Here is a 16,175-nt window from a genome sequence, read left to right as displayed (position 1 = left end):
TCACATTCCTCCACTGCACACAGCAAGATGCCACAGGTGGAGTGCACCAAAAAAGGGGAAAAGAGGCAGTTTAAAGAAGACATGTTATTCTTTGAATAACAATGTTAGCAAGGCAGGTAGCACTTCTGGTCTATAAGTGACCTAAGACTCTAATGCATGTGCTTGTAGAGGGACTACTGCTATGTTTAGCTTTCAGCCAGTCCTCACCTGCTCTGCTGAACCAAGAGCCAGAGAAATGTGATTTGCCTCATTCAATGCAAAAGCAATTTCAACTCTGAAGCTTAATTTACACATCAACATAGTTAATTATTACGTTGCTGAACATCTTAACAGCAAGAGCTCATAAATGGCTGCATGGTCTGTTCACTTGAAAGGACATCAATACCAACAGTGGAAGAACAATGCATTACCTAGACTAAATACCACAACCACTTTGGATTAGAAAGAAAAGATGTTGCTCACTGATACAAAAATATATTAATTTGTTAAATTACCTGCCTTCACTGCTGTTTTGTGGAGTCCTACAGAGGATCTACGTTATTCAACAAGACACAGACATGAGATCCGGTATATTTTTTGCTACAGGGATGAAAATGAATATCCTGATTTCACTTGAGATTCTCAATTATACAAATAAGTCACTGAATTCTTTATGACAGTCAATCTATTCAAATTTACAGCTTCATTCCTGTAGACAGTCTCTTCCAATGAGGACTATATCAGAATGTGACAGGGCCAAGCATACATTAACTCTGTGTATTATGTTTGTGAAATGCTCACCTAAAGTAAAAATATTCATAAAGTTGGTGACTCTAAAATTTCTACAGTCAGTCTTTAAAGATAGATATCCATTGAAACGAATGGGAGCTTTTTGTTACAAATAGCTGCTCTACTAGGAAGATGTTTGTAGGCCATGATCAAGCTGCCTCTCAAACTCATTTTTTATGAAGCCATCATGGCCCTCTCATCGAGGGTTAAACAGTCTTGCATTTGCCACAAGGAAAGAAACACACACAGTTCCTACGAAGTAGCAAACAGAGCTATAAGTTTAAGCCCTCACAGTTGACTCACAATAACATGTATCTATATCCTAAATCAAGTTAAAAAAAAACAAACAACCTTTAATTAGCATTAGCTGTGTTTTCCAAAATAAGGCGAAGTGTTATATAAATGGAGCTCATGTCTAGACTATCAAAAATAGGATTTATTGCCATTTTTATCTTTTTATGTAGATTTAAGGAGGCCAAACTAAAGACTACAATTTAACTATCACAAACTAAGGTATCATATCCTATAATAAAAATTATAAAATGTGTCTGAAATAATTTTGAGTGTGGAATTTAACTTTTAAGTAAACAGTGGAGTAAAAAAGTAGCTGTATGCAGAGCTGTCACAACACTCAGGATGAACAAGGTATGTTGATCAGAGTGGAGAGAGGTTCCATGTGTTCATAGGGTCCCTTGGAGTTGTGGATATCTTCCAAGGCTTCACTTGTTTTCCAGGAATCAGACTGAAAGTGTCATAAGACTATACTTTCTGGTCCTTGCTGGCTCCATCCAGAGCAGAGTCATTCACTTCTATATTATCCCACTTTAATCTAAAAACAACGAGGGCAGGAAAGTGAATGCTTAACTGAATTTACTTTAGGTTTGGTTTGAGATCTGGACAAAGGTTGTAGTCAGTCCTCACTTTGCCTGCACTAGTTCTCTGCCCTTGGTTGTAAAGCCTCAGAAGTAATCAGTGACCTTTGCATGCTCCCAGCTTGCTTTGAACTGCTTGTGGCCTGAGCAAGGAGCATTTTTCCATGAATGGGCGAGTGAGATATCTCAGCAACAAACACATGTACCTCCAGTGACAATTGTTCTCTGACTGTTCAGTCACATACCACATATTGCCAGGGAGAAGATATTACTAGATTCTGCTTCAGAATCTAGTGCAGAATACAAAGTACACTTATTGTGTAGACAGTTTACAAACCTTCTTGAATATATCATCACTCTGTCCTAGGCACTAGTATAGAAAACCAGTTGCACTATTGTATTATTCTCTATTTTTCTTTACTTGGGAAGAAATATAAGCAGTGACCACTCATGTAGCAATATATGCCTTCCATGAGTGAGAGACAATTGATAATAAATGATATCTTGGAGTACTGAGCCTAAGGATTAATTGGATAATTATCTCAATTTTACAGATGGAAAATTTAAATAACAAAGAGTTCGAAGATTAATTCAAACTCAAATGTCAGTTCAAAGAATCTGGAATAGGCTTTAGTTTCCAATCCTCCAATTAATTTTCATGATGAAGTGATATCCCCTAATACATTCTTATGACAATCATTTTATACATACAGCGGGTTTTATACCAATGGAGAAGCCACTTTTTCTCTGTATTTTCTTGATGCTCATCAAGCAGTTGGGGATCCTTTTTTAAAGCTTGCTGGAATAAAATGTGAGGAAGAATCAGGCTTCTAATGGTATGCATGGCAGTGATACAATCTGAGTTTTGCAGCAACAGGCTTGGAGAGCATCCAAATTACCTTTTGCCTGTGCTCCTCCAGTTATAGGCTGGGGCAAGCATAGGATGCGTTATAAACACAGATTCACAGCCCAGGACAGCAATTCCATAGCTGTAAGTGAGCAAAGGGGCCAGAGATGGCAAACAGTGCCATCACAGGCAAGCCTGGGAGGACAGGGAGAAGCCAGGTCTGTGGTTAGAGTGTCTTCTGAATTGGGTGTGAAATGCCACTCCAAACGCAGGCAAGGCCCTGGACTGCAGAGGACTGTAACTAGCGCAGGAAATGACAGGTTTGCAGTTGTTTTTTGTCTTCCAGTTGTGCCTGTAATGCACGATCCTACAAGAGGCACATTGTGATGGAAGAGCTACTTGAGCATAAAAATCTTTTATGGTGTATCCATGTTTTTTAGGGATGAATGCCCAGCTACTGATTCTCAAAGAGTCCACCCAAAACTCTAGAGTGTGGAAAGTATTAGGCAGTGCTTATTAGGGTGGAAAGTTACTCTGCAGTTCATATGTGAAGTTATGTCCTGAATGTGCAATGTGTTCAGCAGCCATATGACCTGTGATAAGACCTTTGCTGCACTGTTGTGTCATCCTTGCTTCACATGGCTTTCAGAAGTTGATATGGTCACAAAATTGGTCTGCTTGAACATGGAGCATGTATGTTCTGCAGACCACACAGGTTGACGTGGTATAGGCAAAATTTTTTCTATTCCTTCTTCAGGGCAAAGTTGCATTGATCTGAGTTGAAAAATTTGAGAATCCCTCTCAGGCAGTTGCTGTATTATCTAAGACAATAGAACCAAAAGAAGACACTGAAAATTAGTAATAACTACGTAACTTCACTGTAGAACAGATGCTCCCTTTTCATATTATTGCCTTGTGAACTCTAGAGAGGGGAGAATTTCCTTTTAAAATTTGTCATCTCTAAAGGTCACTGCTGAATAGCTTCAAATATGAGAAATAATAAGCAAGAGTTCCTAGAGGTACTGCTAGCACTGAGTGCCCCAGTTTCTGAGATCCTGGCTTGAGGTCCTACACTGATCCCTGGCACATGAGGCGTGCTTCTTACTTTCTGCAATATTATTAAAAAGTAGTTCAGTGAATGTGCATTCAAGAGCCAAAGTACCTAAAATCACTGGTCTCTTCTGACAACTTTGACAGTATCAATCCAAATATTGATATTAAATGCTATTTTGACACATTAGGAATATAATAAGAATAGTTTACTGCCATCTTGAATTTAAAAAACAAAAGCCACCCTCAGAGACAGCTGGAACTAAAAAGCTTGTAACGTTTCAGTGATGCATGGCAACATGAAAGCAAAACTAAACAGAAAAACTCTGGTCTTCCAATTCTGACAAAAACAACTGGTGATTGAACATACACAGATGTCCGAAATTCTTCCAGTTATAGTAATCAGATTTTAAAGATACTTTTCAGATATATGATATTTATCTTGACAGAGTCTTATTCAACAGTTTCATTGTTTCATGCATTTCCCCTTGGTGCTTTGAAAAGAAAGCAAGGTTGTTCTTTTCATCTGTAACCATTCCCCCAGTAGCTGTCATTTATTATGTAGAAAAAAGGATTGTGTTGTATCTCTGTATGCATTTGGCTTTGCATGCAGCTATATTTTTCTTTCAGTAAATGTATCTTGGGGCTTGGGGAATTGTTTTGATGAAAGGGCTGCTTTTTAAGCCAAAATATCTTTCTCTCTCAAAGAGCTTCAGTTACTGTGGGCTAGATTAAAAAAAAAAAAAAAATTCTTAGGAAACCAAACATCATAATCTTAATAAATGCTAGCTTTTAGATATCTGCTTTCTAAGGTATAATCTGTAACTCTAGGTATATAGGTAACTCTGCAGGTGCCTCTTTAGCACCTCTAGATGCTTCATAGTAAGAGTAACAACAACCAATATGCTGACAGTAGAGGGAGAAATGTTAGCATTAGCTATCTAACTCCTCCCTTTTCAGAGTGGTTTTTGAAAAGCATCTCAAGGACATCAATCCCTCTTTTTGTCTAACAGACCAAGACTGCCAACAAATGCTCTGGTTGTGACAGGTCTTTCCAACCTAGAGAAATCAGATCTGTTCTCCTGCTTTCCATAATGCTGCTGAAATAGACCTGAATCCCTGGTGGCAAAACTTGGCCACTCTCAAGAATTAGATCTTTGGGAAGCAGGCAGGAGCTGTAGCTTTCCTTCCCAGCTTCACTTCAGTCTGCAACCCCTTAAGACACAAATAATCCTTGCAGCAGTGAATAGAGCCCAGGAATCGTCTAACCACGAAGGGTGTTCAGGCAGGCTACCCAGGGTTCAAGCAAGCTGCATGGTTTTGTGTGTGCTCTTACAGAGTGATGCAGCTGCAGAAGGAGGCATTCACAGCATCCTCCATTTTCACCTAAACAAGCTTATTAGTGTGAAGTAGTTAGAAGATGCCTTGGGAGTGGAGAGATGTTTGTTTTCCCCACCTAGCAGATTTGAAAGTTATCTAAATTGTAGTTCTCAGATTTCCACTTCATACTTTCAGCAATAATATATTGGAGGTACCTCTTCTCAGTAGCTCCTCTTATCTTTCAAGGGCAAGAGTGCATCCTTCTTCATTGTCTTTAAGACCATTCTCGTATGCTTAATCCTTCATGATTTAGAGAAATACATCTAGCCTCTTTTTGTGTGTTCTATTTGCTGGCTCAACACTATTCTGAAGCACAGTACTGTGTACAAGACTTAAGTATTTCACTGCAGGCAGTAGATTTTGTTCCAGAAGGCAGAAGTCATCAGGTGCTATCACACCACTTGTAAAGTGTTTACTGGAATTAACACATTTGTGTTTTGTTTTGGTTTTACTTCTCTCAGTAAATCCACTTATCTGAAAAAAGATTCTTAGTTTCAAAGGAAAGCAAAACCACGTTTCACATCACAGCTCACTGTTAAGGATTTCTTAATTAGAAGGTTCATTCATTTTCAGTACCTTAAAATTGTCATTTCTAGTTTGTAGAAGACCCATGGGCTTGACTCCTTCCAGACTCACGTGCTTTTTATAGATACCAGATGGGATAACACCCACCCCACAACCCACCCTGAGATCCCTATCAGAAAAATGTGATTTCTATTTTCCTACTAAATTAATTTCCTAACTTACACAAAACTACCAGGGAATGTTAAAATGTCTTTGCCACGTTAAAATGTCTTTGCCATGAAGGCTCCAAAATAATTTTGAAACAGTGTGACTGTTATGAGCCTGAGCAGGGCTTTTTTTTTTTTTTTTTAATGGTAATGTCAATATGGTGTGATACAATATAGGCAGTACAAAGTCTTTGTGCAGCTGCACTGCTGCTTTGGAAATAATTATCTTTCCATTAATGCAAATGGCAATAAAAGTTGATTTATCACGCATCTCTCAAAGCCAGAGAGTACATTACAGAAACTCTTTTAGAATATCCTGAGGTGGCTATTCAGAGGGGCGAGAAGATTTCACAAAATGAAAACCGTATAATGAGGTACAGAGCAAGTACAGTGTATTAAGATAGGAGACATTGAGGAGTCCTGGGATGTGGGAATTGCATTAAATTACCTTAAATGAGCAGCATGCACTGTATTAACCAACATTATAATACAATTTACAGAATACATGACTTTACTACAGAGTTCTTAGCCAATTATAACTTCTTTGTGCAAAGAGGAAAATTCTACATAAAAGGTTTTCTGGAAGTTCTAGACAGAAAAATAGTGATATATATTTATAAATTGCAAAGGAATGCAACATCTACAATGCTAAGATTAGAACAAAATTACTCATAGTCTTATACTGACACTTCAAATGTCTTGTCATATCTGACTTCTTGGGATAGACAGACTGGTGCATATAGAGGAACTAGAGGAAGAAACAAGGTTTTCTTTATGAAACATGGTTTTGGGTCGGAGATACACTTCTTTAGAGAGAAACGACATACAAGACTAACACTTGCCAGTCTTCAAAAGCACAGTCTAGGCCAGCCATGAAATTACTCTTGTTTGAGATGAGTGGACAGAAACTGGACAAGGAAGGAACTCTTTAGGAGTGAAAAAGTCAAGAAAGCTTCAGTTCACCCTTCTGCTCCATGCAGTCCTGCTGCTGACGTGGCCCTGGCCCTGGCCAGGTGGCGGAGGTGGCCCTGCAGCCACTCCTGCCATCATCTTCATCTTCCCTGTTGTTCTGCAGCCCTGGACTCCCTGACCGTGTTAAATGTGACTTATGGCTCCCTTGATGGATGAGTGTGAATTTAGTTTGAAGTCACACTCAGCTACTTTACAGACCTAGTCTTTAGCTGTCTGTATACGCTCTTATGCACACATATATGACAGAGTTGGTTTTGTCTTTAGTGTTGTTACTCTTTAATTGCCTGTCAGATTGTTTGTATGATCTTATCACACAATGCAACAGACCCCTTTATTCATCTACTATGAAGCATGGAATTATCTTGAAAATGAGCTGAAGCAATGCTTAAAGATGGATGATAAACAGATTAAAATCAAACTCCAATAGAGGAGAGCAACTCCAGTTGCTCTTGCTAAGCAGATCCTTTGAAGACCAGATGGAGCCAGCACAGCATTAAACTGTACAAAAAATGTTCTTTTCAAACAAAGTACTTTTTTACTGATTTTGTTCACTTTCTTCTTTAACATCAGATAATAAATATTCAGATACTAAGATTTTGAAGAAATTGAGAAGATTCTTCCATTTTAGTAAGCAAATCTCTTGACCTTATGTGTCTGACCACTTGCTAATCAGGACAAAATTAAATAGAAATTTGGTTGACTGTGTTTGGCCTAAATTCCTCACACCCACTGTGCTGGGTTATTTTCTGGTTACTACCGCCTATGTATAAAGGAATACTTTTCTCTGATCTCTTTGATTGTCAGCAAAGTAATTTTGATCTTTGAGTCAAAAAGGTGCTAGATAATCACCATATTAAAAGTAAAAATAATTTTAAAAAGTGAAAGAATGTAATTTCTAACTCAGGTGTTATGGAAACCCCATGGAAAGTACAATAAATAATTTTCCAGATGTAGATGTCCTCAGGGAAAACCCTTGACAGTTTCTTTAAAATAAGAGATATTTTAATTATCTTCAGTAGTGTTGAACCAACATTCAGATAGGAGGAGTAGAATGGTTTTAGATTTTGATATTGACTTGTCCAATTAATTTACTAAGTCTATGGTGCTTGAAAAGGCCCATGATGGATGTACAAATGAATGAGTGCTTCACTGTGTATTTGTAAAGCAGATGATTGATGTATCACATCACTTCTTTGAGCCATGGAACTGATTTATATGCTCTGTGCTATATAGATGTTCTCTTTGTCAGTTGGGACTGTAAAACCCGCCACAGGCAATTGTCTGCTATTCAGGCTTTCCCATTCACTGAAATTACACATAATTTTAGCCTGTGCATTTGCAAACTGTGCTTTGCCATTTTCATTTGAAAATGCCTTTGTGTTAAACATTTTTGACTTGTCTAAATAAATATTATCCATAATAACCCTATATCAATCCATTACAAAACCATGAAACTACGTACTGAATTTAGATTTAACCCCTGAAACAAAGCTTGTTCCCACCTTACTCTTGTGTTGCTTTCACAGCTGATTCTCACAGCTGCTGAGAAATCTGAGATTGATTTTCATCTTGCTAAAGCTATAGGATCTGCAGTAAAATCATATGAGTCCTTGGTCTTCGAATATACAAGCAATCGAATTCCTAAAGCACAGACACCTATTGGCAGATAAATAAGCTTATGGGTCAAGGTACTCAATTCCAAATTCCATCAAAATACCACTAGTGACATAATGTCCTAGTTAGGACAACTGAGACCAGTTCATCAGGGTATGGGTGTAACCCAAAACTGTGTATTCTATAGCCTTCCATGCCATTTCCCAGAAACTGTTATCAATGAACCATTTACACCATCTGCCCATAGAGCCTGACTCCTCAGGCTATAAACTAGGTGTTAAGAGGCCTGTGAGATAGGAGGATGCTCCCGTCCTCACACCCTTTGTGGAACTCCCCGCCCTGAGGGAAGTGCTGAGCATTCCTGCCTGAACTGCAGGATATATAATCTTGGAGTCTTGGAACATTTGCAACCACTCTGTGGGATCCAGAGAAGGACTGCGGCTCATCGCTCTCAAACAGACTTGGATCACCACCCTATACTGGACTCCAATCACCACTTTGACCAGACTGCAACAGCTCTCCCACCAGCATCTCACTGCAATCACCACTTTTGACTAGACTGCAACAGCTCTCCCACCAGCAGGTTCTTCCCCTCTCCCTTTACGTTGGACTCAAGCGGGGCCCAAGGAACACCACGTTGTTCATGCCCCAGGGTACTGGGTTATACATTTGGGTTTTGTGGGTTAAGACCAATTGTTTGTTTGTATGATTGTACTTACTGTATTATTTTAGTAAATTGTTATTCTGACTTATAATCTCTCCTTTGAGTTGAGTTCATTTCCCCTGCTGGTTAACTCTTAAACCAGTACACACATTTATACCATTAGCTAAAAGAACTTTAGTGTAGTCAGCTAGAAACAACTTTTTAGGAAATGGCTGGTGAAAAATGGGTTTTTCGTTTGAGACTGTCAACTCACAGGATTAAGCTACAACTGTGACTTGTGATGGTCCAGAAAATGCAGACCTTCTACAACCAGAAGTTGCTGAATGAAGAGAAGTACAAAATACCTTCTTTACTGTTCTAATTACTCATCTTGAGCCACTTGCTTCTCTGAAACTCTCTTTAATCTTCAGACAGTGCTGTAATATATTTCTGGAGCAGAATATGATGCCTGGGTTTACTTGTATATGAAAAATAATCAAACAGAAACTGTGGAGTTCCAGTGGTTGGGGATTCTCAGGCTAACTTACATGTAGTATGGAATGATTTCCTTTACTGGTTTTAACACCTTCCTTTGGATTATGTTGCAAGTATTCCTATCAGTATATCATTGAGCAGTGAAAACAGGGTTACATGATAGATTATCTCTCTGTATGTCACTTTTATGAATACAAGATGCAGTTCCCAAACTCAGGGAGATAAGCCCCCATCCTCCAGTCTTAGGAGGCATAACAAAATATACTCTGAAATCTGGAGTAACCAGGTGTAAAGGCAGGAACATCCTACACATGAATATATTAAAATTCAGCCAGTAAATAAGTTTGACTTTTCTGTTTTGGCAGACAATTTCGCATCCCTGTAACTTTTACATTTAAAATCTGCTTATAATTTTCAGTCTTTTATACCACATACAAGATTTTCTCATTGCTTCTGTGCTCTACGTTGGCTTAAATGGAAACTTTTCAATTGCTTTTAATTTTTTCTTTCCAGACCTATTTCTACATTCATTATTGCAATGGAGCAGGCAAATAAAGCACCATGATTTTTCTGAAATGATTTTAATTATGTGTGTTTTTTTTCCTGTCAGCAGCTTTCCCTAGAAGAATAACAAGAAGGGGCAAAAGAGAAACCAAAACTCATCGAGAAAATCTTCATAAGTCTTTCCTGAATCACTGCATGGGGAGATGCCAGCAAGACGACAAGGCTCACACACCAATGTCAGCCTGAGCTATAGGCTCATGGGACCATTGGCCTCTTCATCTGTCCTTTGCTCCTTGACATCCTTTCCAAAGGATCCTACTCACCAGGGTCTTTGCCAGCCACTTCAAAGTGGATTTCATTATAGAGATTAAGCAAAAAATGACATAATTTGGCCTGCGAGGCCTTTTCCAGGCATTTGTTGCCCTGGTATTGCTGGTCTGTCCTCACCCACATCAGGTATACTTCACATCCTTCCCCATGTGTATCCATATGGGACAGAAGTAGATTCAGTGGATGGAGTGCTATATTCCTAAATGAATGCATAGAGTGTCTGCTTTGCTGTGCGGGATTAACCTCCTGAGCTACTCTTCTGAGTCGAGGTCTTCAGTAAGCTACACTCTGTGGCACCCAGGGCTGCCTTCTAAAATGTTCACGGTTAATTCGAGACCCTGCAGTGTGTACTGAGTAGTTATAATTATTCCATCAAAGCACATTACCGTGTTTCTGTCTGTATCAGGGGTTATCTTCCATCAGGTTGTTAATTTGCCTAGGTTTATTAGAGCCTCTCACAGTCCTCTCCAGATTTGATTTCACTGAACAATTCTGTTACCCAGACTTTCTTTTTTTCTTATTTCTACTTTTCCTCTCCAAATTATCTTTTATTGCAGCACTTTTCACATATATTGGTTCCAGGAGTAATTGTGCCATATTGAGTTTTCAGGATTTTCATTTCTGTGTTGTCTATGTGCATGTGTTTGTGTATTAACTAGCACTTATCAGGGTGGAAATCACAGAGTGCCTCATTACCAGAGCAGATCGTTAGATATAGGAGCATTTTTTATACAAAATGTGTGAGAAAACCATCTTTCCCTAAAAAGCCCACTCAGATCTGTCACCAAACTCTTTCTTTATGGAGAGTTAGTCAGATTTTTTTTTTCATCTCCACATTTTCTTAGTCCATTAAAAGGCATTTATTTTTATTATACTCCTTTATGAAATGTATTTCATCTGAAGCATATTCTTACTCCATTTCAAATGCAGGTTTCTAGAAGCTGTATGTTATTTTTAGGAGAGATTTGTAAGTAGAACTATCTCAAATAATTGCCCAACCTTTGGTTTGGGAATATTTTTTTCAGTATTCCTCATCCCTGAAGCAAGACTTAAAATACGGTAAAGTGCTGCAATCTGACCGAAATCAAGAGCTCTTCTACACATAGGAGCTTTGAATGACTTTCAGTAATAAAATAAAATTCCTGTTGTTGATTTAATAACACGATCCAAAAAGTGTCTATGAGAGTAATTAACTTCCACTAAGCTGCAAAGGACTTGTCCAAAAAGGCAGGAGCATTGAGTTCCCTGCAGCCCTAAGAAAGATTTTCCTGATGCTCCTTCACAGAAGACACTATGGACAGATGGACTGCCGTGGGGGTAGGAAGACAGGGCAACTGCCTCAGCAGCCTCCATCTCTTTTCCACCACCTGCCCCACAGAGGTGATAAGAGAGGGCAAAGAGACTAAAAGCCACTATATATGTGGGGACAGACCCCTTCTGGGGCTAATGGGTCTGAATGCTCCGCTCAGCACCCCTGAGCCCCTAGTCATGCAGTGGTAGCTGTACTGAATGCTCAGACATGCTCCTGGCAATTTGAAGTCACGTTGCCTAAATGGGGTAAACACATTAGTTCGCTCTTTCCTTCCCCTCATCCCTTAGCTAGGGGCAGCACAGAGGTTTTGTTTAGCTTGGGAAAGAAAAGACAGCTCTAGACATTTAAGGCTTTGGTTTACTAGATAGAGATGTGTCTGTGATGCTTCAGGACAAATGTCAGCTGATGGATAGGGCAACTGAAGTTTTTTTAGACAATGAGGAAAGAACAGAACAAGCCTTGAACCTAGCTCTTGGGTCTGTTTGAGAAAAAAAGAAAGATATTTTGAGCTCACTAACAAGGTCTTATCTTTTGTTTAGTTACAGAAATATTTGAAACAAGGGCATAAAAATACAGTGCAAATGGAATACACAGGTCATGCAGAGTATGAAAGAATTTTTTTTGTGTGTGTGTATGTATGTATGTTTTATGTCTAATAACCCAGCCTGGTAAACCCTCACCTGAAAGATTTAAATCACACCCAGTTTTCACCATGTTAGCCTCTCTCTATTTAGTAGGCTGTAATGCAACTCTAAAAGATGGGTTGCCTGCTTTTTCAAAACCAGCTTATTTACACAAGGTATTCATTACACAGCATGGTAATTTATTTTGAAAGGAAATTTACCCTCTTCATCAAGCCAGTGAATTTTGTGCAACCTGAACTATGCAGATAGACAGGGAAAAGTAAGGACTGGTTATTGTAAATCATTACCTTGGCAGTGGTCCAAAGCCTTTAGGGCTTCAGCTGTTACATTAGTAGAGCAGATATAAACTCCCATATAACTAATCCACGTCGGTTACAAAAAACAATAATATACCTATGTAAGTCAGTCATGTGAAGATTAGCATGATTTTCTGGCAGTGTTTGAAAATTATCTAGTCTAGTGTGTAGAATGCGGAAAAAATGTCATAAAAATACAGATGTAATACACTATCATACAAATAATAGAGAAGACTTAGCAGAGGTTACATCAGTAATCATCTTTATAAACTCTACCTGACACATGCCTTAATAGAAAAGCCTGGGGAGGTGGAAATGAAAGCATATCATAAGAAAAAAATCTCGTTATTTAAAATACTTTTTGTTTCAATATAATCTTATTTACACAAAGTCAATTTTTAAAGACTTCGCTACATAATTACCATCACAGTAAACAAACAGTAATGATTTTTTTCCATTGTTCTGTGTTGGAAATAAGAATAGGAATACAGACATGTGTTCCCTTTGGTGATGGGTTTTGATCAGGTTGGTTTCTATCAGAGCTTTTTCAAGCCAATCAGAGTAGCCTGAAACCTGTCAGAGAAAGACTGTTGCCAGAATAAACCTTTAATAATATTTCACAGCTGATTTGCCCTTGAGCGAAAGAACAGTGTCAGTAGGATCCTTGTATGGGTTGGTGTTGGACACAGCACAAAGGAACTATCATCACTATACCAGTATCTGGTTGCAGTATTGGAAAACAGAGAAGGAAGAGTAATGGGGAAAAAGAAACAAGAATTAGCTAGGAGAGACGACTGACACATTCCAAGCTCCCTGCTGATTTAACAGAGACCATGTTCTCTTCTTGAAATACGGAACTGTCTGTTCAAGTTCATTGATTTAAAGTGAAGGGAGTTATTTCACGTTTATGCAGTTTGTGCCATTTGTAACCCTTGAACAGAGTCTCACCCAGAAACTCTTTAAACCTTGAAAAGGTCAGACACAGAACTCCTTCAGACTTTATTATTAAAAGCTTCCTGCCTGGTTTTACTGTAGAGAAAGAGACAGTGACCTTACATTTAATCGCATCAAGGACTCTGTGCTTGAACTTACTTAAAAGACTCCTTATGCAGGATAGCTCTATCCAAGAAGTCTTTTGCCAGACAACAATGTTTTCAAAGCAGCGTGCAAAATATCCCTCTTGCTGCAGACTCCTCCTGCTGAGTAAGCAGCCTCTCCACGGCCTGCAGTAAGGAGGCTGAGAGAGGTCCAGGGGAATCTGCATTCAGCCAAATCTATCCCATATGCATGTAAAACCTAATAGAAATCAGTTGTGAGGCCCTATGGCTGTACAGGAGTACATGTGATTTACAGCAAGGCAAAGGATTTGCAGAATCCACCGTCTTTGGTGCTTTCATTTTTTAATGCTTCAGCCTGAGCAAAATTAATCTTCTTAATGAAGTAAAATGGAGGAGCAATTAGCTCCTCCGCTTGCACATGTTTCACCAAAATGCCTTTGTTGGGTTTAAGAAGCACACAGGACTTCCATTTCTACCTGCTGCTGGAATTTCCCCGTTTAAAAATGCAGCAGATGCAGCTTGAAAAAATGTTTCTACTCTGAGCTGTGTGCTAAGTGTCTGATAAATGCCTTGTCACATTTACTCTGCTTTGTACTTGGAAAGATTCTTATTTGTTTGCTTTTATGTTTCTACAACTGTTTCCTTTTTTGCGCACCATTTTCAGGCAGGGATAATTTTGTCAGGGATAACAGGCTCTGAGCAAAACTTTCTGTTCTGCATTTGGCTTGTCTCCACAGGGATTAGGTGGAGGTGAACGATGAAAGAAAGATACAAAGTCTGCCTCTGAAAAGCCCCTTCTTGACCATTTCATCTCAGCCCTCACAGTTTTGCCACCTTCACGTCTGTGCGCAACTGCCCAGCACAACATACAGAACAATGTCATTTATAAAATACTGGTATAACTTGAGGCAAAACAGGGTTTCCCTTCTGCTAAAAACACCACTGAATCACTCACCTCCTGTCACTGAAAACTCCCTAAGCCAAATTCTGACTTCTAAAGAGAAAGCTAGATATGGCTTGGGGGGAAGGAAGAAGGGTAGTCTGGTAATTGTGGGACAGAAGGGAAAAAATTAGCAAGTCTGGGTCCTTTTCATCACCTATCCACACCTGTTTATGCAAAACAGGTAAATAATACTTATCGTTGCTGCTAATCTGTTCAAATACTGTGGGAGTACATCACAACACCTTAGTGAAGAGTCCTTTGTTTTTCATAGGTATAAAAGTCGAAGGTAGAAAGCAGAGCCCAAATGTGCACAACAGCCCTGGTCAGCAGAGTTTCAGGTTTCAGAGAATTCCCTCTCTTCAAGGGAAGCACCATCTCATAATTACAGACCCTTTGTAAGTACAGACCCATTATCAGTGTAAAACATGTAAACAAAGTTTGGTAGAAGGAAATCGTGGCTTACTTTGCTGTTTCTCTGACTCTCCCAGGAGCAGGACTCGGCCTCCTGAGGAGCGATCCCTCGCTGGAAAGGATGATCGTTCAGGCAGGTCTGACAGAGTGGAGGCTCAAGCTCTGAATCTCCTGGAGGTAAATGCATCACAGTGGACCCCGGGTATTTGAGGCTGGTATGTGAGTGCTTTTCAACGTTGACCATTGGGCTCTTAATCCACCTTCGTACCTGTCAACACAGAAGGAGGTTATGGACTCTCTTTGCTTTATGGCAGATGGGATGGCACGGCAGGGTTTGCAATGAGGATAACAGCACACCTTGGGGAAAATAATCAGATATCAGGATCAAGATCGATTTTCTGTAGGAGAAAGTACTAGGCCATGCCAGGGTGCATGTGTGAATGCACATCATAACCAGGCTCTTTATGCTGAGAAACTTTTGCTGCTTTGTTCAAGTCTGCCATAAGTTTATCTACAATACAAAGTTTTCAGGCTTAATAAAGATATTGAAATATAAGGTAGACTGCTGAGAAGAGAAAGACAACTATCCAAAGCAAGTACTTCCAGCCTAGACAACTCAGTTTCCCCATGGATAAAAAGCAGACAGGTTTTGCAGTAATAGACTTGTAATACTTGCTTTCTGCAGTCCTTTTTTCCAACAACAATATTTACTGTATCATCTCTTACTTCATAAACTATCGCAGTGTCAGTTTCTCGTGTTGACCTGCCACAAATTTTGATCCTGACTCCTCTAAACTGCCTTCCCCTGCCTTCTCCTTGTCTCTGCAGCTCCCTGGTTAGGACTCAGTGTACTACAGCAGGATGGACACTGGTTATGAGCATAATACACTGTGCTCGCAGAGCACTGTGTCAGCCTTGTACACTTTGCTCTACCTTTTGCTTCTGTGACTGTCTCTTTTCCACCATGTGAATCAGAAGTATTGGATTTTCTAACAAGTTAGGCGAGGACTCAGAGACCTTTCTGAGCTTTTTTCCTAAGTTATTTTCCACTGTGAAAGCAAAAGGACCTCTATGTGAGTTGTGGTATATTTGCACTGAGTCTGATCAGAACTGTCTCATTTGAATGCAAAGGACAGATAGGGGTGTCTCAGGATAACACTCTACCAACCTGGAGGGGGAAGGCTGAGACAGCCATGGCTGGCAGCCCAACTGGCCTCCTATTGACAGGAGACAACCTCTTTGCTTTGTGAGCTTCGTGTCCCTGGCCTCAGCATCACTGTGCTTCATTAGGAGATGATATTTGCC

At 39.5% G+C, this 16,175-nt stretch overlaps 1 protein-coding gene across 1 annotated transcript in view; it reads right to left on the bottom strand.

Moving 5' to 3' along the window:
* Positions 1–16,175, bottom strand: part of SGK1 (serum/glucocorticoid regulated kinase 1) — a 69,182-nt gene that overhangs the window by 28,407 nt on the left and 24,600 nt on the right. Inside the window, exon 2 of the mRNA XM_027746629.2 lies at positions 14,923–15,138. Within this exon, the coding sequence (XP_027602430.1) occupies positions 14,923–15,138 (216 nt within the window). The remainder of the gene's footprint in view (positions 1–14,922; positions 15,139–16,175) is intronic.

The sequence above is a fragment of the Pipra filicauda genome, unplaced genomic scaffold (genome assembly GCF_003945595.2).
Source record: "Pipra filicauda isolate LSUMZ 115617 unplaced genomic scaffold, ASM394559v2 scaffold23_size5868930_pilon, whole genome shotgun sequence".
Classification (NCBI taxonomy): domain Eukaryota; kingdom Metazoa; phylum Chordata; class Aves; order Passeriformes; family Pipridae; genus Pipra; species Pipra filicauda.
Note: the sequence above shows the minus strand (reverse complement) of the source record. Positions and strands in the feature narration are given on the sequence as shown.